The 25,517-nt window shown below is 40.7% G+C and overlaps 1 protein-coding gene across 2 annotated transcripts in view; it reads left to right on the forward strand.

Annotated features, from left to right (window-relative positions):
* Positions 1–25,517, forward strand: part of CFH (complement factor H) — an 86,306-nt gene that overhangs the window by 26,098 nt on the left and 34,691 nt on the right. Inside the window, exons 9-17 of one of the 2 annotated variants that reach the window (XM_084637775.1) lie at positions 3,197–3,364; positions 5,797–5,973; positions 8,014–8,190; positions 9,523–9,696; positions 10,143–10,325; positions 12,098–12,283; positions 13,868–14,050; positions 24,074–24,280; positions 25,200–25,409. In XM_084637775.1, coding sequence (XP_084493901.1) covers positions 3,197–3,364; positions 5,797–5,973; positions 8,014–8,190; positions 9,523–9,696; positions 10,143–10,325; positions 12,098–12,283; positions 13,868–14,050; positions 24,074–24,280; positions 25,200–25,409 — 1,665 coding nt within the window. The remainder of the gene's footprint in view (positions 1–3,196; positions 3,365–5,796; positions 5,974–8,013; positions 8,191–9,522; positions 9,697–10,142; positions 10,326–12,097; positions 12,284–13,867; positions 14,051–24,073; positions 24,281–25,199; positions 25,410–25,517) is intronic. The other variant, XM_084637776.1, reaches the window with a different exon arrangement.

A 25,517-nucleotide genomic window follows, 5' to 3' on the forward strand; every position in this document is an offset into this window, starting at 1 on the left:
GCCTGGGCATTAGCTAGATTAGTGAACAAAGCCAGATTCTTTCTATTTTAAGTGGAAAATGTTGAATGCCAGTTGAAGAAAACTGTAATCTATGAGTCTTATCCATCTATTATGCATAATTTTTCATGGAGCACCTGTGAATGTCCTATTGTCTGACCAGCTGTTTTCATGTCCCCTCAAAAGGTACGTCTACACAGTCCCTGGCAGAGAATCTCCAAGTTTGTAGCAAGAGATTTGGGCTTGCAGAGGTTGCACTGCCACAGTAAAGATACCTGTATAGAGATTACAGCTGAGTCTGGAGCTTGGGCTCTAAAGGCCCCTCCCCCCCCCCCCAAAACATCAGAGCCCAAGTTCCAGCTTAAGTCACACTATCTACACAGCTATTTTTAGCATGGTAGTGCGAGCACCATGAGCCTGAGTCTGTCAACCCAGGCTTCGAGGCCTGCTGCTGCAGGCTTCCACTCATTGTATAGATATACACAGAAAGTCTCCAGTTCTGTTGACCCTACCAGTTGTCACAGCCTGATGCAAGTTCTTGCTCCTCTTCTGTGCCCTTGCAGTTCAGCTGCAGTCCCCAGCATATGGCCTAATTCTAAACCTGACTCCAGTCAAGGGCCAGCCCTTCTGCTTGGCTACTTCCATGCCAATCTACTCTTCCCTTTCCACCTGCTGTGAAGATGCTAAAGTTTGCTGGAGGAGAGATCTGCTTCCCTCCAACTTAGCAGGCTCACTAGCCACCAAATGTGCTTTTATACTGGAGCTGCACTGAATAGACATCCTATGACCAAAGCCTCTCCCTGACCTGCTCCAGACTCCACTAGTTCAATGCACCTATATGATTCACCTCCTTCTCCCCACATTCCTAGTAGTTTAAAATGCAGTTCAGTAGTAGTTAAAACTATAAGTGCTAAGAAGCTAGAAAGTGCAATTATATGCCCCCCCAATCATACTTTTACAGGGTGGTTTGGTTGGTGTGAACACAATCAATGACATTTTAGTATGAAAACTGAAATTCTAATAAGTAGGCATGAGGATGTATAAATATCTGCCTATGTATGAATTTTTCAGTTTGTAGCTTGTTTTATTTTCAAGTTAGAAGTGGCAGGAATATTGTGAATGGGTTTTGTGTGTTTTTGATCTGATTTAATTAATTTATATATTTATTTATTTTTACTTTTAACAAAGGGCTCACTTTTTACATCTAGGTGTTTGAAAATGTTTATTCTCCTCTTGGAGAGTGGGAGGAGGACAGGGAACCCACCTTATATTAGTTATAAAATTTCTCCTTGAAAAAGCTACTTCCCATAAAAAGTTTAAAAGAGAGGAGTGGGTCCAAACAATGCTTGTAATGGAAATATTTTCATCACAACCTTAAGTGTGGAGTTGTGAATAAAACAGTGCATAGGACTTCACAAAGCACAAAAAAGAACAGTTACTTTTCCAAACATCTTGCAGTTGAATTCAGACTAACATATTACACAGGATGACAATTCTAGTACAAGGTCACAAGACTCAGAGACTCTTGTGGCAAGTTATTTTTAATGGGGGATCTGAAGCAGAAGGACAGTTGGTACACACAGTGGGAGGCTTTCCGAGTATAGGCAGTGTCCTGACAGAAAATGCAAAGTCACAAGTACTCCACAACTTCAGTAGCACTGTAATTGCCAGTCACACTTTCCTGGCATTCATAGCTCATGGAAGTGGGTGGGGAAAAAAGGTTAACAAATATTCAGGGAATCAGAATTTTGATGCTGAACCTTGTTCTTTGCTCCTAGGTTGTCAGTGGCTTAGTGAGCTGTGAAGGCAGCATCTTTAGCCCTTGGCAGGAGGGAGCAACTTGTGTTGCTCTGTAGCAAAACTCCTGGCTTAGTCTGAGTTAGTGGTAATGGGATCCACAGTAATTTACCATGTGGCCTTAAGGCCTTCAGGGAAAATCCTGCCTCCACTGACATCAATGACAAAACTGCCATTGAGTTCACCAGGTTCAGAGTTTGATCCTTAGGTGATAACTAATGAGTGGGAAATGGTAGATCTCCCTGAGAGCTCAGAGGAAAGGGAAAAATGCCCCTAGCCAAGAGCACGTGTTATGCTGCTAGATAATATTGGGAAGGGGAAAAAATCAGGTTTCATAATGTGGCAGGAATAAGAGCCAGGGTTGCCAACCCTCCAGATTGCTCTTGAGTCTACAGGAATTAAAGATTAATCTTTAATTGAAGAGTATGTCATCTGATGAAACTTCCAGACATACGTCCAACCAAAATTGGCAACCCTAATAAGAGCCCAAACCCAAACCTGTCTGAATAATACATTTCAATCTGCTGAAGGAACAAACGTGAATTGAGTTTGGAGGGCTTAACACAGTTATCTTTACACTTCATCATGGTACTCCAGTGACTGAGCATGGGGAGAAGGAAAGTAAGAGAGACTTCCTTTGGCTGTCGGCCTTCTCCTGTCACCTTGTTTATCCAGGGCTGATGATGTGATTTCCATCACAATAGCATGATTTAAACCATCCCATTGTGCCTGACTTTGGTTTTTATTTTGGATTAATGGAACTTTTCAGCTAGTGCTTGAGCCTGAACACAAACCCAGTCAACAGCAATGGTATCTATTTCCCTACATGTTGGTGTTTCAGTACCTGTATCATTTGGATTCTGTAAAGATGCTTTTTGTTTTTAATAAACAGATTCCATGAGCATCATAGTGATACCTGTCAATAAAATACCTTGAGGGAATAATATGATTGAGAACATCTTCTGGAGGCTAATGCTACAAATGAATCTGTGCAGACACCACTACTTAAGAAGTATATTAGGCAAGATTTTTTGGCTGGTGTAAATCAGTGTAGTTCCATTGAGGTTGATGGAGCTTGCTGTTTTGCACCAATTGAGAATCTGGCCTGTGTGACCCAATTCTTCACTGCCTTGCATCTTGTGCAATTGTTTACACCTGTGCACAGTTGATATCACAAGTTTCAGGCTGGTGGAAAAATCAAGCTCTTTGATTCACATTTGAAAATAAAGATCTTTTCAGTATAAAGTACGAGAGTTCTATGCAGCAAGAAGGTCTTATTTGAAAGATTTTTTTTTCAAATAAATAGCTAGTTTTGAAGAGGGGGATTTGTTTTGTTTTGTTTTTTATTTGTTAAATGCCTGACTTCCATTTGCTAACCGAATTTAATCTTTTTTTTCTTTAGAAAAGTGTTCTCCTGGTCATTTGGAAAATGGTAAATTTATATTTAACTATTGGACCACCTACAAAGAAGGTGATGAAATTTCATATGTGTGTTTTCCTGAATATCTGCAAGCCAAAGTTACATGCACAAAGAATGGCTGGTCACCTACTCCAAGATGTACCTCTAAGAGTAAGCAAAAGTCATGTTCTATTGAGCAGATCATTAAAAACCTGTAGACATATTACTATTATCATCTGCCTGAAATAAACACAAAAATACCAATCCTAGCAGGTGACTTGTCATGACAATGCACATTTTTGACCTGAGTAACTGTGCAATCATATTGCAGTGACCTTCAAAGTTCTTCACCAAGCCCCTGACTGCTATCACCCCTGTTTGTTGTATGTACGGTGACCAGGTGTCTGTTTTTTTATCAGAATACCAAGGGATCAAAAATGGATCCTGGGGGCTTTGGTCAGCACTGCTGACCAGACTGTTGACTGTCTAGTTGGCGGTGCTGCACAGCGGGACTGGCAGGCTCCCTGTTAGCCTCAGTGCCGCTCCTGGGAAGCAGATGGCATGTCCCCCCTCAGGTTCCTATGTGTAGGGGCAGCCAGGGGGCTCTGCACGCTGTCCCCACCCCAAGTGCCACCCCCACAGTACTCCTATTTTTAATGTGCTAGTTTGATTGGAGCTAAAGCTAAAGTATGTCTCTTCATCCTAGAATTTACAAGTTTCCAGCTCTTACGTAGGCATACCCACAGTCACGGTGCTTGGCATGAGTGTGGCCCCTCAGAGCCAAGAGACGCAATTGCAATGAAAGTTCTGCTCAGCCCCTGCCAACTTGGGCTTGAGCATGTTCAGTACAGATGGAATCTTCAGAGAATAATCAAGCTCCAAACCTGTACAAACTGTGACTTTCTGTCTTTCATAGGTTTATAACATGGCCAAATTTGGGTGCATTTTTTTGAGGACAGCAAAAGGTATATCTTTGACACCAGGTGGACCCCACAACCAAATTTTGAGTCCCTGCTCCAAACCATGGAAGTGCTAGAGGTTCTCAACAAAACAGCTCTAACAATAACTTACCATGGATAAAACAGAATATTTTACTCAAACATCAGTCTCTGAAACAGCAAAACCATTTCAGCTTAAACTTTTCAAAACAAAACAAAAAATGATGCTGGGGCAGACACCAGACATGGACAATTTCAATCCAAATGGTTAAAGTCTAACAAAGTTAGAAGCAATTATAAATGGGATTTTATCATCTAGGGTATTGGGTAAATTTAATAAAATATGTTACTCTTAGCTCCACCTGATATGGATAAATTGTGACATTTAGCCACTTGGTCCGGTCTGTGTTGGGGATAGTGTGGATGCCAAGTAATCCAGCAGCAGTTGTGCTCCAAGAAATCCTATCTTTCCTCCAGTTCTCTACCAGGCATGAGTTGTATGTGCATTACACCATCTTTTGGGATAATGAAGCATGTTCCTCTGTCTATACCTAGTCAGCACTTCTGGGTGTTGCAAAGTGGGTTAAAGCCATGGCTCCACCTTGCCCCTCTGCCTCCCGTTCCTCCATGGAGTGGCTTGCACAATTTGTCTGGTAGCTCCGGGTGCTTGAACATCAATTAAGATAGCATGTGTAAAATTGAGTCATCAACGTCCATAACAAAATTCAGCCATGCAAACACATCCTGCCTCAAAGCCTCATTCCCTTCCTATCTCTGCTCTCCCCAACTGCCCAAGAAAATGGATGGGCTGTGCGGTGTATCCTGGAGGTCAGCAAATTCAGGGAGAGAGTGAATTCCAAAATTGAATGCCCCTCCACGATAATGCCCTGCTACCAACACCCTCTCCTTTAAACTGAGGAAGTCTAGCATGAATGCTCTATTGATCACAACTGTGGAAATATTGCAGTGGGAGAGGCTGTCTCTGAAGAAGGCAGGTTTAGTGATAACATCTGTGTGATGTTTTATCACTTTCTTTCTCACTGATGAGCCCCTTATGATTTCTCAGGTGCATGAAACTGTGAAGCTGCTTCACCAAATTACTTATACATACAGCACATACAATAAAAAGAGAGAACTTTTTTCACAAAATAAGAGCTGTCAGTGTCAGAATCAAAATGACCATTTTCAGTCCAACCATCTTTTAGATTGGCTTTGAGAAGTCAGTATCAGGAATGATTGTGAGAGATAGGAACCACTGATATGTACTCTGATTTCTTAAAAAAAGAAAAGGAGTACTTGTGGCACCTTAGAGACTAACCAATTTATTTGAGCATGAGCTTTCGTGAGCTACAGCTCACTTCATCAGTGAGCTGTAGCTCACGAAAGCTCATGCTCAAATAAATTGGTTAGTCTCTAAGGTGCCACAAGTACTCCTTTTCTTTTTGCGAATACAGACTAACACAGCTGTTACTCTGAAATCTGATTTCTTACCTTCTCCTCCCACTGTCCAAAAGTATGAAGGAACTTATTGTTCAAAAAGTTTTTAAATGGTGTTTCTCCATTTCATTTCAGGTGTACCTCTTCTCATGGTCACCCTATACTTATGAAAAGCACATTAATTAACAGTATTTATCTTGAGGTAATGTCATACTCTCTCTATTTTAGAAATATGTGAAAAAGTTGAGATACAGAATGGTTATTTCTCTCAAAGTAGGACCAAATTTAATTTAAATGAGGAAGCAACATATCGGTGTCAGATTGATTACACGACTCCAGAAGGAAATGCGGTGGGGAAGACACAGTGCCTTCAAGGAGGATGGACTCCTTTACCAAAGTGCATTAGTGAGTAATTTAATGATCGAAGAACTCTCTACTTTATCATATTGTTCCTTTTTTCCTGACTAGAAGATGAGCACCATGTTCAGGTATGGGGAGAAGCTTGCAGCTTCATGTGGGGAAACTTACAAAGCTGATGCTCCTTGGGTTATGTCTTACTATGACTGGACAAAATTAATCTATTTGAGGGAAGTATTACCATCATAAATAAAATAACTTACCATTGACTGATCAGTATTTAAATCATAAAGAGATACATGTTATGTAAAAGCATCAGAGCACAAAATTTTAAAAACTTTCTTCCAATTGTTGTCACTTCAGGTATGTTAGTTATCTTCCTCTGGTTTCAGGAGTCCCTTCTCTGAAGATGAGAGGAAATATGGTGATTAAAGTGGACAATTAAATCTCCCACATTTGTGGGACAATAACTCCAATATTAACCCAGTCCAAGTGGGGGTCCTCTCTTCCTTTTATTCCAGGCTGCCTTATTTCCTCGCTATTCCTCTTTTTACCCTATTAGTATCCACAAACACAGAACACCTTTGTGCATAAAAGAACTTGCTTATCATTTGTTTTCAAATGAAGTCCATTCCATCGCACAGAGAAGACTATTAAATAAACAGCTTAGCTACCAAGACCTGTAAATCCCATTTACATTATCTGTCTGTCTGAAATACATGAACTTTAAGCTGTTTGTAGTTCTGGTTCTGCAAAGTGGTATCCCGTACGATAGCACCTGCAATAGTTCTACCACACAGGGGTGTTTCACACAGAATAGTCTACAAAATTGGCTCAATAAATTAATAAACCTTCCTTTGGATTCATGGCTCTTTATTAAGTAGTCTCCCATATTTCCAGTCCACTCATGTTTCTACAGGGAGGAGATTCCCTGCACTTTGTGACTCATTTGGAAATCAGTAGGGAAATGTCTGACTTTTGTGGTGTTCATGAATGTTATGATTTGAAAATAAAGGCAGTGAACATGACAGTGCCAAAGCATGGATTAGTTTGGTTGGTAAACAAGGACAAGACCCTCCAATGGGATAAAACAGGGCTAAGTATTAGGGACACATAATTTAATGCAGTGAGAACTCCTTATTTATTGTTGTATGCTGCTTCCTATCTTTGCCTTTTTATACCTATGAGGTCCAATTCTCCTCCTGTTCCATCTGCTTGGCATAGCTCTGACTGCAGAAAACAGCCAGAAAAATAGTTAGCTGGTTGGAATTCCCCCCGGGTATGAAGTGTGACTAGGGAAAAGACATCATAACTGGGATGTCCTGGCTCTTCTGGCAGCTGAAATGGCCTTTTGGGGCCATAGGTAACCAGCATAAGATAGTTTGAAGGAGGAGGAGCAACCTGAAGATCTGAAAGGCAGAAGGATGGCTTGAAGTCACGTTTGTTCAACCCCCTGATCCGGTTCCTTGCTGAGCATAGCTGGACCAAACCATAGAATCTGTTCCCTGGCTTCCCTACACTGGAGCAGAATCTAGCCCTTACAGATGACTCAAGGGATCATGACTACAACCAAACTGTAACATCCACAGAAACACTATATAGTACAGCAACTGAAAGAAGGGAATTATATTCACAGTCTCAAATGGTAGGGAAAAGGCAATGGCCTGAATCCAAGGAAGAAAAACCTTTATGCTAGACATTAGGAAGATTTCTGAATTTTAAGAGCATTAGTGTTGACTCTCAAAGGAAAGGTTTGAGTCACTATTATCACTGTAGATTTTCGAAGACAAACATGTCTGGTAAACATTAATGGGAATTATGTAAGAAGCAAGCATGCAAAATGCAGGTATATATTTATTGCCTAAATGTTTTTTTCTAGCCTTGCCTTCTAAATCTATGAACACTTTCCTTTCACCGCCACATATTCCTAAAGAAAAATTAAAGAGATATAATGTGTGATACTGTGTGTAGAATTTGAATTGTTTACTATACTGAGGCCCAAATTCACAAAGGTACATATAAGGAAGATGCTTTAGAATGCCAGAGTTTCTAATTAAGAAAAATAACTAAATTTCTCTAATTCTACAGAAACATGTGAAAAGCCTCGTTTCGAGAATATTAATTTCCACACAGATCAAATGGTGTTTCTGCCTGAAGAAATACTGGAATATGAATGTGCAGATGGATACCTAACTGTAAATAAAATCACAACAGGTTATACAGTGTGTGACATAGATGGATGGATTCCTGAGCCCCAATGTCTTGGTAAGGTGTTTTTGTTTTGTTTTAATTAAACTACTACTCTGTGGAACAAATTCCTTTGACTGTTATAGTTTGCTGTTTTGAGTACTAATTTAAATATCTCTGATTTAGGTGCAGCTTACATTGTGGATAATGTCTGGGTGGGTGGGAATTGTTCATGTCTGCTGGGACAGTCAAGAATCATTCATTGCATTCAGTCAGCAATCCCCAGGAAAGAGTGTTCTTCATAGTCTAAAACAGTGACTCTCAACCTTTCCAGATTACTGTACACCTTTCAGGAGTCGGATTTGTTTTGTGAACCCCCAAGTTTTACCTCTTTACAAAATCAGATATAAAAAGTCCACTATTACTTATGGCTTACTTTCTCATTTTTACCAGATAATTTATAAAATAAATCCATTGGAATATAAATATTGTACTTACATGTCAACTCTACAGGGAGGGACTGGCTGTTTGTGTAGCGTCTGGTGCCGTGGGGTTCTCGGCCTGGACTGGGCATCCCAGACACTACTGCAATACGGACAATAAATACCACCCCCTGGGTCAGGCTCTGAGGGAAGTCTGAGGAGGGTTGGAGGGCTGGGGTATCTCTGCTCTGCACAGATCCAGATCTGCTGGAATTGACAGCTTCGTGGTCTCCTTGGCATTAGCCGCATCTGTCTGTACCAGACTCTGGCTGGAGCAGCTCTGATTCGAACAGGGTCCAGATTAAATTCAAAAGTAATGAAACCACTGGGAAATAAGAGGTAATCAGAGCACTGGAAACTGCAGAATTATTATTGTACTATGAAAGACAAACAAATCTTACAAAAACTTTGAACAAGTAATAGTTGTATTTTAAGTCATGACAAATAACAATCCAGGTTGAAAGGCCAGCATCATTAACTGATTATTTGGAGTACTCCAAGTGTGATTTTGCTGAGTAAGAATTTGTGTCTATGAAAACTACCAGTTTCTAAATTACTTGCAACAATATTTATATTTAAATTCATAGAATGTGGGGAAAAGATTATGGAAAGCCACCCCTTCATTTGGTTAAGTCTTTTTTTCCCCTCCCAATTATATCCTATTGTGCTGTTTTTTTCATGCTTGCCTTCTTTTCTTTCCACACCCTAGAAGGAATTCTTACTCTTTTACAAATTCCCAGTTTGTTCAGCAAGATTCTTGTTCTTGGTGCTAACCAAAGCCCTGATCCAAATCAATGGGTGCCTTTCCATGGTTTAAAACTGGTTTTTGATCAACCCATTTTGTTTAAATCTTTTGTATTTTAAATACTTTCCCCTAGAAACATTGGCTATAATATATTTTCTTTCCTTTCCTCACCACCATCTTTAGCCATAGAATGTGAAATGTTGACATTGTCCAATGGCGAGGTTTCCCCCCCGAAAGCTAAATATGGTAATGGAGATGTGGTAACTTTTTCCTGTGCAAAAAATCACACAAGAGTGGGACCCGACTCCTCTCAATGCTATTACTTTGGATGGTTCCCAGCATCTCCGACATGTAAAGGTAAATATTTCCCTTAGGCTTATTTAAGCAGGATACCTATTGGTAAATCTGGCTCTTCAATACTCATAAGCTCTTCTGTGGGCTCTTTCTGGATGCTGGTTTCTATCCCATGATGAACTACCCCATCTATCCTCATGCCAATTCACTTACTAACCCACTGTGCCTTCATTTCCCATTTGAAACTGTGAATTTGTTTCCATCCATTTTGATTTTAGTGAAACTGCCAGTTGTGTGAAGTGGTAATAGGTTGAACTCAGGGCACTCATTTCCACTTGTGACCTAAAGTAGAATTGGAATCCAAATCTCCAAAGATATAAGGTTAATTAATTCATTGGTCAGCTGTGCCATCTTTCTCCACTTGAAGCAGTGAATTTGGGTTTTTTCATTTTTTATTGTCGTCTATTTTTAATGGTAACAACTGTATAGATATAATCTCTTTGTATTAGAGGAAACCAAAGCTTGTGGGCTACCACCCAGCATTACCAATGGGAGTATTATCAGTGAACTTCATGAGAAATATCAGCATGGCAACTTAGTGGAATATGACTGTGACGTCAGTTTTAAAATGGTTGGATCAGGAAAAATAGAATGTATTGATGGGGAATGGACATCTTTACCTTCTTGCACAGGTAAGCTATGTGTTTTTCACACCCTTAGGATTAAAATAGACTAATACTTTTCTATTCACACTTTGAGAGATTTTCCAAATCAAAACTATACCGACTTAAATGTAACATACTGGCTGGTGTACATCGTTTCTGTACCACAGTCCTCTCTGAGATGGAATCAGACCTGTGCTAGTGTTTTTATTGACCTGACATCTAAAATACTTCCAATGGATAACTGTAATTTGCAGAGTCTGGAATCTTAGCTGATCAAAAGCACCAATAATTTACCTAACGCTGGAGAGCATCCCTTAGTATGCATATTAACTAACATAGTTTAAAAAAAATAAAATAAATACGCCCAATTATAATGTTTGCTTGTACCTGGAGCATATTTTGAATTTTTGTTTGGTTTGATCGGAACTGAAAATGTGCATTAATGGGAAATAATTAGATTTTTCATGGAATAAAGGAATGCTGTGACCTAAAAAATGATGGACAAACTAAATACAAAGTGTTAACAGATCTACTAGAGGTTCTATGATTGTCTTGGCAAGTCTAGTGGTTTGGGCTTTGGCCTGCTGAAATCATCACTGGTTAGGTTTCCATACTGATCTATGAAAAATGTAAGAAAAAGGGTGTAGCTGTGCCTTGCCTTAAATACATGCAAGCAGAACTTTTGATGGATACCATTGAATAACAGGTCAGTTGACTATTTCACTATCATCCTAACATGCTGCTGAATGTTGTTTGTTATTATTTATGGAGCGCCATAGGTGCACATAGTGAGGTCCCTGCCCCAAGGAGTTATGAGAGAACTAAACACAAGTAAAATATTTTTATAGCAAGTGAAAGACAAGGAAGTGTAGAAAAGGACATTTAATGAAGGAAGGGAAAGCTGCATGCTGCACAATCAGTGGGAAGCAAGTCTATCTGTGGGGGCAATGTGAAATGAAGTACAAAGCCAAGAGTGGAATATAAAATAGAGTGCTTAGCAAAGAGATTTGGGAGGAAGCAGTATAAGGAAATGTCATAGCCAGGGAAGAAGTTATAAATTATAAGACTGAGAATGAGGAGTTTCAACATAATGCAGAAAAAGAGAGCAATAAAGGGAAGGCTTTAAACAGGTACAGTGGGGTGACATGGTCGCAGCAGCAGGAGAGCAGAGGCTACGAATTAGAAAGGGAAAAGTGAAGAATGTGGGAGTCAGGGAGCTTGCAGTTGTCAACATGGTAGCTGTGTGATTTTCACTTCTTGAATGTGTGCACTGAAGGATTTTTTTTATTATTATTTAAAGTGAGTATTGGGAGGGTGTAGTTTAGTGTCATGATAGTAGTGAACAACTAGCAATTTGGAGCATGGTATTGTGTTGAATGTGTGTATTGATTTGATTTAAGATTTCCTTGCATTTTAGTGTTTTCATTCTTGTGAGGGAATATAAATTGAGCAATGCTAAGTTCATGATATTTTGTATGTGGAAATAGAGAGGAATAAGTGACAATCCTTAAAAAAATTTGATGTGAGTAGAGAAAAGCTGAATACAGTCCTGGAAGATGAACTGGACTGAGGAGTTCTCCTAGTCATAGAGAAGTGAGAGATCAGAGTTTGGAAGAAAGGCAAATGTTATTACAAACTAAGGGCCTAGTGCTGCACCCATTTAAGTTAATCAGAGTTTCACTTTAACTTTAATGAGAGCAAGGTAAGGCCCTAAATAATTATTTTAATTAAGGCACTTTGATGATGTGTTTTATATGTGCCAAGAATATAATATGAAATATTTATGCTCTTTTCCACAGAAGAGAAAAAAACCTGTAAAAAACCACCCAGTATTAACAACGGGAATGCTATCAATGTAGTAGACCATCCCCAGTATGCTCATGGAGATACAGTGGAATATGAATGTAAAAAAAACTATGTAATGGTTGGGCCAAAGACAGTGAAGTGTCTCAGTGGAGAATGGATATCTTTGCCTTCATGTGCTGGTAAACTACTTATATAATACTTTAAGCATTAAATTAACAATTTCTTTAAAGGTTGAATGGAGATTATTCATCAATATTTAGGCAGATACAGTTTATACAGATATTTAGAAACATTCTTTACATACTACTGTGTATTCATAGTGTGTGCAAAGTTAAACATGTGCATAAAAGCATCAGTAGCTTTCAACAGGGTTTGCTTGACCAAACCTTTCAGTGTATCTTTCCAACAAAGGCAGCCCAGCATCTTTGAAAGCTTTATGATGTAATAACATTTGATGTACACTGTGCTAAGTACTTGTCATTATATCTTTAGCCGTTATTTGGCTTTTTAAGATCTTTATGGAATTTTCCAACAACCTTTAAAGCCAGGATGTGAGATATTAATTACATCCTCTGACCTCTTGTAGGTCTAGATCAGCTCTTTTCATGTCTGAACTATGTTTTTGTCTCTGTCCTCTAATTTTCCCATTTAGTTGCATAGGCTAAAGTAACACAGTATACACACTATGAAAGCTAGATAACATAATATTTTATTGCTTAAACCTAAACTATTCATTTCTTAGTTATAAAAATTTCACTTGAGCTCAAGATATACACCATGGGTCAGATCCTCAGCTGGTGTAAACTGTCACAGACCATTTGTACAACAGAGAATCTGCCCTCAGAATATACAGTTGAAGGTTTGTTTTACTGAAGAAGATTTAAGCTGTGCTCTATCCTTGCCTCCCTTTCAACAGAATAAATTATATATTTTCCATTATTTTCAGTTATGTAAAACAAGAATAATTTATCTACAATTATGTGGAGGACTTTATCTGACCCAACAAGCACAGTTTGCTTATCTTACACAGTTATTAGAGAAGCCTTCATTATAACTCTCAGAAACCCCTGATAGAGACCACAACACTTGGTTCAGCCCATCAACTTTCAGTCTCATATGCACCTTCCCGGGATACTGATTGTTTGAAATAATCTGTCTGTATGGATAAAACATGTGATGCTCATGGCTCTAAAAATATGAGGGCTTCCATTCCTGCACATCTCTCTACCTAAATTGTGGTGTTTAAAGAAAAAAATAGAAAAAAATGAAATTCCAGTGTTGCTGTTACTTCACACAGTGAAAGGGATGCTGTCACCTTAAAAATCCCAGAAAATATTTCCCTCTTATTGTTGCTAGTACACAAACTAAAAACATTTTGAATTTTTTTTTCTTTGATCTCTTTATCTTCTAGTAACTTTAGAGACTACTTATAACAATAGTAGACATAACATTTTCATATGGACTTGTATTTGCAAGTTGAATACCTGCCTCTAAATGAAGAAAAGGAGTACTTGTGGCACCTTAGAGACTAACCAGTTTATTTGAGTATAAGCTTTCGTGAGCTACAGCTGAAGTGAGCTGTAGCTCACGAAAGCTTATGCTCAAATAAATTGGTTAGTCTCTAAGGTGCCACAAGTACTCCTTTTCTTTTTGCGAATACAGACTAACACGGCTATTACTCTGAAACCTGCCTTTAAATAGATATTTACCTGACACAGCATTTGATTTATAGAACATTTTAATTTGTGTTGGATTTAATTTAGATGATTTTGCTGAATGTGAACTTCCAGAGAAGTTGGAGATTATAATCCTTCCACAAACTATCAGAGAAAGAAGGATCTATAAGCACAACACACTTATAAGGTACACATGTAAAACAGATACAACAAAGAGGATGCAAGCAACTTGTAACAATGGGGAATGGACACGTAAACTTGACTGCATAGGTAAGCTTGTGTATTTATATACAAATTGTTCTTTTCTAATTATTATAATTATCAAGTATTGCATCTACCTTTAGTCTGAGTGAAGATCAGTAGTTTGAAAAAAACAACTGGTTTAATCATTAAAAACCTATATCTGTTTATATGCCTAAGCATAGGAAAAATAACTTGCTGCTTTTAAATTACTGGAATAATCTGAAATTCTCTAAACCAGAGGTGAGCAAACTTTTTGGCACGAGGGCCACATCGGGGAATAGAAATTGTATGGCAGGCCATGAATGCTCACAAAACTCCCTGACTCCAATAGAGAGGGAGTACAAGCTGGACTAGGGAAGGGGAAGAAGTATATTGGGACATGGTGCTGAGGGGAGGAGAGACTGGAGGCTGGCAAGAAGGGGAGATGGAAGGGAGAAACTGGTACTTGGAACTAGGATGGGGGGAGACTGGGACTTGGGATCTAAATGGGAAGAATGAGGGACTAGGAGCAGATGAGGAGGTGGAGGAAGGGAGAGAGAGATTGGGGCCAGGAGCTAGTGTGTGGGTGCTGGTGGGGAGCTTGGGGGAGACACAAGGGGGAGCCAGATCAGACAGGGAACAGGGAGAGGGGAACTGGGGATGGGTGGGCACTATTCCTAAAGTAAGTCCTAAGACTAAAATATAATCTTATAAGCAAATATCTGTGAAACACATTGGGAAAGATTTTGTCTCATCCCCACCTAGCGCTGGTTCATATAGATGGTAACCCACCGTTGCTACCAGTTACTCCATTAACTCAAATGGCAGAGGTCTGTGCAGCAGATCTAACGGTCCAAACTCTATTCATGATTGATGTGGGTGTCAATAAGATGCCACATGATGGACTTTCTATTTTTATGTACTTTTAAAAAAAAAAAAAACTACACCACACACACAAAGCCATGTTAAAAGAACATTAAGGTTTCAAGTCAAGCACTCAAAAGTTAAGAAATGCCAGGTACTTTTATAGCCCCATCTCTGTTGTATCTCACAATCTTTAATGGAGTCATAGTGTTTAAGGGCAGAAGGGACCACTAGATCATCTAGTCCGACCTCCTGTATAGCACAGGCCTCCAACACCACCCACACACTAAACGTATCAATTGCAATGACACCCAAGTATTACTGCCCACAGGAGACCAGACTATTATGTGCTAAAGACAGAGAATAGGAGGGACAGAGGTGCGCCAGTGTCCAAGGATCCCACAATGGCAGAGAAATTAAGTGAGATATATCCAGATAATTCTGGCAAAAGAGCTGGAGAGGAAGGCAAAAGAACCCTAAGGTAACATCCAATCTGACCTGGGCTAAAATTCCTTCTTCTTCGAGTGCTGTCCCTATGGGTGCTCCACTTCAGGTGATGATGTGTCCCAGAGCCGTTGATGGAGATTTACAGTCTGGTACGGCCGCGCATGTGCAGTAGCTGTCTCACAGCACCGTTGGAGTCTCTTCAGCGTGTGCACAGCCCGACCCCCTCAGTTCCTTCTCAACTGCCCTCGGCTGAAGATGGAGCTCGGGGCATTGCAACAGTTTCTTCCCCTCAAGATAGAAAAAATAGATAATTGTTAGCTCAGTTTAAATTTTTTCCATAGATAAGTTAGTTTGTTAGTTGTTAGTTAGTTGAGAAAAAAAATGTTAGTTTTCTTCATTTCCAGGTTCACGGTTCCCTGTGGAGCACAAACCATGTTAAAAAAAATGTCAGTCCACTTGGGACTTTACTTTACTTTACTTTAGCCATGCCAGGCTCCCCTGGCTTCAAAAGATGTGGCTTTTGCAAGGAGGCCTTGTTGCGCTCCGACAGGCACTCCCTCTGCGTGAGATGCCTCGGGGAAACACACATACCATCCAAGTGCATCCACTGCAACAATTTGAAGGTGAGAGCTAGGTATGCCTCAAAATGATCCTAATGGAGAAATTACTCCAACCTGAATATGGGAAGGGCACCCCAAAGCCTTCCCCTAAGTGCTCCCCAACTCAGTTTGAACTGACTAAGAGCGCTGTTCCATCCTCTCAAGAAAAGAGGAAGCGAGCCTTCAGCTCTCCCAGGCGGGAACCTCACAGAAAGAAAAGGTCATCTGCAAGATCATTACCAGCAGTGCCGATGGCCCCGAGAGTCAGTACCTACGACTTCCCTGGCACCTCCGGTACCTGACACACTGGTCATAAGAACAAGGAGTTGAGACCGCAAACATGCCATGTCTCTTCCTCGGCACCGACAGTACCGACACCCGCGTCGGAGATGGTGCCAACCATACAATCACTCTTGCCGACATGAGTCTTGGCGCAGCAACCTTCCTTGGCACTGCAGCCACTGGCCCCAACATAGGTGAAACAGAAGACTCCTAGACACCCAATACCTACTACTAAGGCATCGGTACTGCACCCATTGGCACCACAACAATTCCTGATGCAGAAGGACATCACTGTTGCTTTGGTGCCAGGATCACCTCTCATTGGCACCAAGGGATCACCTATCACACAACCAACCTTTCCTATGGCACCATCAATGTTTAGTGACAGTGACAACGAGGACCAAGAGGAGCAAGTGTTTTCACCACAGGGCTTGCCCACACCTCAATGAAAACCTACTGGAGGCACACCATGGCATAAAATCCACCAGTCACAACCTTGTTTTCCATGGTATGGACCCCCATAGATGGGTCCCCAAATGGCATTCATAATTCAGTGGCCACCAGGGGCAGCATACAAAGCCGAATGTGCTCAGACCTCCTTGCCGCCTATGGCACAGCTCCGGTCCACCCCTCTATCCCCAGGGCTGGCAACAACAGGAGCCACAGAGGAGATGGCCGACAAACCAGAGGAAGACACTGCCCCCAAAGCAGTGTCACCTGAACATAACTCTTCCTCTTCTCCAGATGTAACCATTATGCTACCTCCACCTACCATGGCTGATGACTTTAAACAATTTCACAAGCTATTCAAATGCATAGCGGTCATCCAGGACATCCCTCTAGAGGAAGTCCAAGAGTACCAATAAAAACTATTAAAAATTCTACAACCATCTTCTGCCACAAAAATTGCCCTGGCCATAAACGATGCCATCCTCAAGCCTGCAGAGACAATATGGCAGACCCCGGACACACACAAGGGTGGACAAAATGAATATTATGTCCCAGCAAGGGCATGGACTTCCTGTTTGCTCACCCACAGCCCAATTCTTTAGTGGTGGAAGCGGCAAACCACCGGGCTAAACAATCCCAACACTGTTCTATGCCACAGGATCAAGACCACAAGCATCTAGACCTTTTAGGTCACAAGGTCTACACCTCCTAGATGCTACAATTCCACATTGCCAGCTACAGTGCCCTCTTGGCTAAATATGACTTTGACAATTATAGGAAAGTCTTTGAGTTTACCGTGGACATACCAGAAGACAGGAGAGCACAATTCAAATCAGTCCTGGTCGAGGGACAGTTGGTCACCAGGATGGCCCTACAGGCTTCCCTGGACATCGCCGATACTGCAGCCCATGCCATGGCTATAGTGAGAGTGATGTGCAGAGCCTCATGGCTGCTTTCGTCTGGTATACAAAAAGATCACCAACTAAAGGTTGAGGGCCTACCTTTCGATAAGGACAAACTGGTTTTGGCAAAAAATGATGATGTCCTACACGCCGTGAAGGACTCTGTAACGACCCCTTCATACACTTGGCATATCTACACCACTCCCCAAAAGGAAGTGGTGCCAAACATACCAACAAAACAGGGATTCTCAATACACCCGCCCTCAATCCAGGCCTTATGGGGTGGGCAGACACAGAAATAGATCACCTTGACACCAGCAGACTCAACCACAACAAGCAACATCCCAGCCACCAGGGAACAAACCACAGTCTGAAAGCTTGGTCAAGTGTCTGAACGACCTCCCCTGAACACCAGTGCTTACCTGCCCGTTTGGTCACCGCCTACAGCATTTTTACCAAGCTTGGGTGCATATTACACAAGACTGTTGAGTCTCAGAAATAGTTCAGTCGGGCTACTTCATCCCTTTTACTTTCCCACCCCCAATCCTCCCCCTTTCCCATCCCTCTTCAGGGACCTTTCTCACAAACAGCTTCTAAGATTGGAAGTATATCGTCTACTACAGCTAGGGCCGTGGAACCAGTACCAACACAATACAGAGGAAAGTGTTTTTATTCCCACTATTTTCTGACCCAGAAGAAAAGTGGTGGATGGCAACCGATACTAGACCTATGAAAACTCAACAAATTCATACTATCCCAGCGCTGGAAGAGGGAGACTGGTTTTCAGCCCTCGACCTACAAGATGCATATTTTCACATCTCACTACATCCGGCTCACAGATGATTCCTCCTATTCACAGTGGGACACGACCACTGTCAATACAGAGTGCTCCCATTCGGACTCTCCATTGCACCAAGAGTGTTCTCCAAAACCCTTGCAGTAGTCACAACTCACCTGTGAAAACAAGGGATCATAATTTTCCCTTACACAGACAGTTGCCTTATCAAGGGATACTCATACATAGAGACAGAGACAATAACATGACTGACCATCATCCTCTTCCAAAAACTTGGGTTGCAAATAAACTTTCAGGAGTCTACATTGATACTCACACAACAACTAGAATTCATCAGGGCACACCTGGACTCAACTCAAGCCAGAGCCTCGCTACCTCATGCCAGATTCTTAACCATCAAACATCTCATAGACACCATATCCATCTGTCCAGGAATTGGGGCACGGACATGCCTACAATTACTAGGACACATGGCTGCCACCACATTCGTGGTAAAACACGCAAGATTCCACATGCGGTGTCTTCAGAGGTGGCTGCATTCAGTATAAACCCACCAAACACAGCCTCAGCATGATGTTAGCACCATCGACCAAGGTTTTAGCATCCCTACAATGGTGGACAAGACCGGAAAATGTCTGCATAGGTGTTTCCTTTCATCACAGACCTTCTTCAATCCTGATCACAACAGAGGTCTGCCTACTGGGCTTGGAGGCAGGGCACACCTGGACCACCACATGATATCAGGCAGGTGGTCAATACTGGAAACATGCCTTCACAAAAACTTGCTAGAACTCAGAGCAGTAAGATACACCTGTCTTCACTTTCTACCACTCATAAGAAACAAATCAATTCAAGTGATGACAGACAATGTTGCATGCATGTTCTACATCAACAGACAAGAGGGGTGGGGTGCGATCCCTCTCCCTATGCACCAAAGCCATGAAACTATGGAACTGGTGTATTGAGCACCACATCCGCATCTCAGCTTCTTACCTACCAGGATGCCAAAACACCACCACCGACACATTAAGTAGATGGTTCGTACAAGAGCACGAATGGGAACTGAACCCTACGGTCTTACAACAGATATTCTATCAATGGGAGTTCCCATCGATCGACTGATTTGCTACAGCACAGAACCACAAATGCCCACTATTTTGTTCCAGGGTGGGACTTGGTCCCCAGGGGGATGCTATCTTAATCCAGTGGGACAAGACACTTTTGTATGCATTCCCACCGATCCCACTAATACACAGACTCCTATGCAAGACCAGGAAAGACAAAGCCAAGATCATCTTGATTGCTCCGGCATAGCCCAAACAGACTTGGTACCCTTACCTGCTGGTTTTGTCAATTCATCCTCCACAAACTCTTCCAATGAGGCCAGACCTCCTGTCAGAGGCTGACGGTCAGATGTTCCACCCACAACTGGAGAAGCTCCATCTGAAAGCGTGGCTCCCCCATGGTTCTAATCACACGAGTTAACCTGTTCAGAGCAGGTCGAACACGTGTTGTTGAACAGCAGACATGATTCCATGCGAAAAACTTACCTACAAAAGTGGAAATGTTTTTCCACATGGTGCCTACATAAATGACTTACTCCCTGCACTATACCACTTCCAATGGTGCTAGACTACCTTGTAGAGCTAAAGAATTCAGGGTTATCACTGAGCTCTATCAAAATACATCTCGTGGCTATTAACACCTTCCATGACAAAATTGACAGATTCTTGACGTTTATACATCCAACTATAAAACATTTCCTTGCGGGACTCCAGAACCTTTACCCTGAAGTACACCCTCCCATGTCCACATGGGATCTGAACTTAGTCCTCAGGAAACTCATGAGACCCCCCCACACCCTTCAAACCTCTTACTACATCCAATCTGACCTGGGCTAAAATTTCTTCCCTACCCCACATATGGTAATCAGCAAGACCCTGAGCATGTGAGCAAGAACCAGCCAGCAAAGAGAGAATGCTTGGTGCCACCTCAGAGCCATGGCCCCACTCCCACCAATATCCAATCTCCAGCCAGCCATCACCTGATGCTTCAGCGGAAAGTGAAAAAACCTTCCCAGAATATGCTGGGGGGAGGGGGAGAAGGGGCAAAAATCCCTTCCTGACCCCTGCCAGTGGCTGGCCAAACCCTTGAAGCATGAGCTTTTGGAACTTTCAATTTAAACCAGAAGTGAGCTCGAGGATTGTTGAGACCTGCCCCCTACCATCACAAGCAACCCAGTTATAAAATTGCACTGAAAAGTTTGTCCAGATCTCTGTTAAGACTAAAGAAGTTGTTTGTCCACACAACTTCCATTGGGAAGCTGTTTCAGAACCTCATCCCTCTGATGCTTAGAAACTTTCCTCTAATGTTCAGCCTGAATTTGTTCATGACCAGGTTTATATCCACTACCTCTTGTCCCATCATTGTCGCATAGCTTAAATAGTTCTTCACCATCACTGGTAATTACCCCCCCAGTGAATTGATAGAGAATGACCATATTCCCCTCAGACCTCTCTTTGTGAAACTAATCAAACCAAACTCTTCCAGTCTTTTCTCATAAGATAGGCTCTCCATTCCCCTGATCATCCGAGTAGCTTTTCTCTACACCTGTTTAATGTGCCTTGTGAGGTCGCAGTGCAGTGCTGGGAGAGAGCTCTCCCGACACTCTAAAAAAACCACCTCAACGAGAGGCACAGCTCCCAGTGCTGGGGCACTGTTTACACTGGCACTTTACAGTGCTGTAACTTGCTGTGCTCAGGGGAGTGTTTTTTCACACCCCTGAGCGAGAAAGTTGCAGTTCTGTTAATTGCCAGTGTAGACAAGCCCCAAGTCTCCCAAGACCTAGGCTAGCACACTTAGCACTGGACCATCCTTCCTCTGTGGAATCTTAATTCAGCCCCCTTGGGGTAGTCATTAGTAATATGATCACATACCATTCATTCTGTGTACTGAATGAGGTAGGGGTCATATGAAAAAAACCAGGGGTGTTAATTAATCAGTTAACTCACGTGATTAACTAAAAAAAATGAATTGTGATTAAAAAAATGTATCTTGATTAATCGCACTGTTAAACAATAGAATACCAATTCATCATCATCACTGTTTCCATAACATATTTTGTTTTTTACGGGACAGGGTTGTTAGCCCTGGCCCCTCCCCCACAGACCAATCCGGCATGGTTGAACCTACCAGGAGCAAAAAGCCACCGCTGACACAGACTCTGGGGATTGCTAGAGCAATCAAGCTGTACCGCCACAAGAAGGCACAGATACCAGGGGACAGAGAATACTAATTGAGATGTATTAAATATTTTTGGATGTTTTTCTCCATTTTCAAATACATTGATTTCAATTACACCACAGTATACAAAGTCGACAGTGCTCACTTTATATTATCTTTATTATATTACAAATATTTTCATTGTATGAAATGGCAAACAAATAGTATTTTTCAATATGCACTTCTCATACAAGTACTGTAGTGCAATCCCTTTATCATGTACATGCCACTTACAAATATAGATGTTTTTTGTTACATAACTGCACTCAAAAACAAAACAACGTAAAACTTTAGCACGTACAAGTCCACTCAGTCCTGTTTCTTGTTCAGCCAATCGCTAAGACAAACAAGTTTGTTTACATTTACAGGAGATAATGCTGCCCGCTTCTTATTTATAATGTCACCTGAAAATAAGAATAGGCATTTGCATGACACTTTTGTAGCTGGCATTGCAAGGTATTTATGTGCCAGTTATGCTAAATGTTCATCTGCCTCTTCATGCTTCCGCCACCATTCCAGGGGACATGCTTCCTTGCTGATGATGCTTGTTAAAAAAATAATGCATTAATTAAATTTGTGACTGAACTCATTGGGGGAGAATTGCATGTCTGCTACTCTGTTTTACCCTCATTCTGCCATATATTTCATGTCATAGCACTCTCGGATGTTGTCCCAGGACATGTTGTTTCTTTTAAGAACTTTCACTGCAAATCTGACAAAATACAAAGAAGGTACCAGTGTGAGATTTTTAAAGATAGCTAGATCACTCAACCCAAGGTTTAAGAATCTGAAGAGCCTTCCAAAATCTGCGAGGGACTAGGTGTAGAGCATGTTTTTAGAAGTCTTAAAAGAACATTCCGATGTGGAAATTACAGAACCCAACCTACCAAAAAAGATAATCAACCTTCTGCTGGTGGCATCTGACTCAGATGATTAAAATGAACTTGTTTCAGTTTGCACTGCTTTGGATGGTCATTGAGCAGAACCTGTTATCATCATGGATGCATGTCCTCTGGAATGGTGGTTGAAGCATGAAGGGACAAATGAATTTTTAGTGCATCTGGCACATAAATATCTTCCAACGCCGACAACAACAGTGCAATGTGAATGCCTGTTCTCGCTTTCAGGTGATATTGTAAACAAGAAGCGGGCAGCATTAACTCCTGCAAATGTAAACAAAATTGTTTGTCTGAGTGATTGGCTGAACAAGAAGTAGGACTGAGTGGACTCTAAAATTATACATTGTTTTATTTTTGAATTCAGTTATTTTTTGTACATAATTCTACATTTGTAAGTTCAACTTTCATGATAGAGATTCCTCTATGGTACTTATATTTGGTGAATTGAAAAATACTTTTGTTTCTTTTTTACAGTGAAAATATTCGTAATGAAAAATAATGTACTGTGAGCACTGTACACTTTGTATTCTGTGTTGTCACTGAAATAAATATATTTGAAAATGTAGAAAACACACAAAAATATTTAAATTGGTATTCTATAATTGTTTAACAGTGCAATTAATCACACAAATAATCGTGATTATGTTTTTTTATCACATGATTAATCGTAATTAATTTTAATGGCTTGACAGCCCTAGAAAACAATACTATGCACTTATGTAATTAAAGATGGTATCATAATGCAAACACACAAGGGGGCTGAATTAAAGTTGCACAGGCAACAGGAATCTTTAGTTCTGGCATTTCCTAACTCTTGAGTACTTGACTTTTGCAACCTGAATATTCCTTTTAAACTTGTGTGTGTGTGTGTGTCTGTGTGTATTTCTGATGGATCTCAGTTTTCAATAAAGGTCTGTTAAAGTGTAGGAATCCTTTTTCTCCAGAGGCCACACTACAGAATAAACTATGTTAATCCTTACACACCGCTCCCTCCTTAACAAGGGTGGAGCCTCTGGCGCTGCCCCTTTCCGACCCATCTACGTCCTCCTATCTCCCTTAACTATCATGCATGTGGGTCCTTGCATAGCTCAGCTCTGTGCCATATTAGACAATGTGCATCTCCTCTATGACTGCCACACAGCATAGTCTTGCACCTCCCCCTCATTTGCTCAGTGGAATGACCCTGCTTTCACCATTCAGGAAATAGGCTGGATTAGACCCTTTACCAGTTTATAGCATCTGAATTAACTAGAAAAATAACTTCAATTACAATAAAGTTTTCATTACTGTATGATGGTGTGTTATGCTCTTGTTATGGAGCAGGAAGAAGAACTGCGCACAATGAGAGGCCATTACAAAATGTCTTTTTTTAAGCCCACAGTTGTACTTCATTGAATATAATGCAGTTCTTTGTGTCAATGCAATATGATTATGATGCTAACTAAATGCTGAGAATAGCTAATAAGGATCTATGGACTGCACATGTTTTTATCTATTAACTGTTCTGGTTTCTAATGAACTTCCACATTTACCATTGTTTGAATCATGAGATCTAACTGAAATATCCTTTGCTGAAGAGATTAAAAAAAAATGCCCACCTCCACCTGAGCTTCCGGGTGCCATCAAGATCACAGAGACACGAAACTACGAGAATGGTGAAAAAATAGCTTTTACGTGCCTAAAGCATTTTGAACACCAAGGAGTGAAGGAAATAATGTGTGAAAACGGGAAGTGGCAATCACCACCATTCTGTGTTGGTTAGTATGGGGTTTTATTTATATTTCTTTAGTTGCATCAGTCAGAGGAAATGTACAAACAATATCACAACTGCCATGTCACTGTTAGCCCCTTACATATTGTGGTAATTAGTGTTCACATATTTTGTTAAGCAGTCATTACCAATTGTTCAGTGCAGAAAAGCAAAAACACATTAAAAATAAAGTGTTGAAAAATGAAATGAACAAAGTAATCAGACCATTAACACTGGACTAATGGATTTTAATTGTATGAAGTATGTTGTTAATGGGTTAAAAGTGAACTAGGGTCTGAAAAATGAATACAGTAATGTCAAAAAGTACAATCTGATATCAGAACCTAATTACTTTTTATCCTACCACTAAGAGTGGAAGAAGGGAGTACTAAGGGCGAAAATTTTCAAAAGCACAAATGGGACTCTCAGTGTTTATTTAATAAAATTAAGTGCTGTGAAAAAACATATACAAATGTTGGTATTGTGTGTGTGTGTGTGTATACTGAGCCTCATACACATACACACTATAACAAAAATATGTTAAAAATATTAATTTTTCAAAATCAAGCATTCAAAAATTAGGAAAAGCCATAATTAAGGCTGGCTGTGCAACCTCAATTTAACCCCGTTGGGTGTATTCATTATGTTAATTTTAATTACATGATCATGCACTATTTTTTCCACAGGATCCTGCTTCATCCAGTGCAAAGGATAATTGCTAACCTAATGAGCAGCCAATATTGTGTTTCATCCTCATTATTCAATATGTGGCCCTAGTGTTTGTTTAGGGTGGGTTAATCTAGAATGTTCCGCAGCTTTAAAAAATCACGACAATTTATTTTCACTTCAGTTCACTGTTACTTTCTCTTTCAGTTTTAGACTATATGTGCATATGGCATACTAATTTTATTTTTTTTCCAAAACAGAAGAAAAAGTATGTTTGCAGCCACGTTCCATAGCAAATGGTGAGATTCTCAGTCTAGAAAATCAGAACTTAAGAAAGGAGCAATCAGGACCAATGACTTATCAGAGCGGTACCATGTTAACGTACAGTTGTAACCCTGGCTTCATGTTACGTGGGTCACCTGAGATAATTTGTAAGACTGGAAAATGGACATCAGCTCCTACATGTGTTGGTAATTACATTGTGTAGAATTTTCAAAAGCAGTTCATTTAGCGGAGAGAGGGTAATAGGTTTCAACTGGAGGCTAACTGAAAGAATGATTCTGTATGGCACCCTTCTG

This window comes from Lepidochelys olivacea (genome assembly GCF_965140295.1).
Source record: "Lepidochelys olivacea isolate rLepOli2 genome assembly, chromosome: 8".
NCBI classification, from domain to species: Eukaryota; Metazoa; Chordata; order Testudines; family Cheloniidae; genus Lepidochelys; species Lepidochelys olivacea.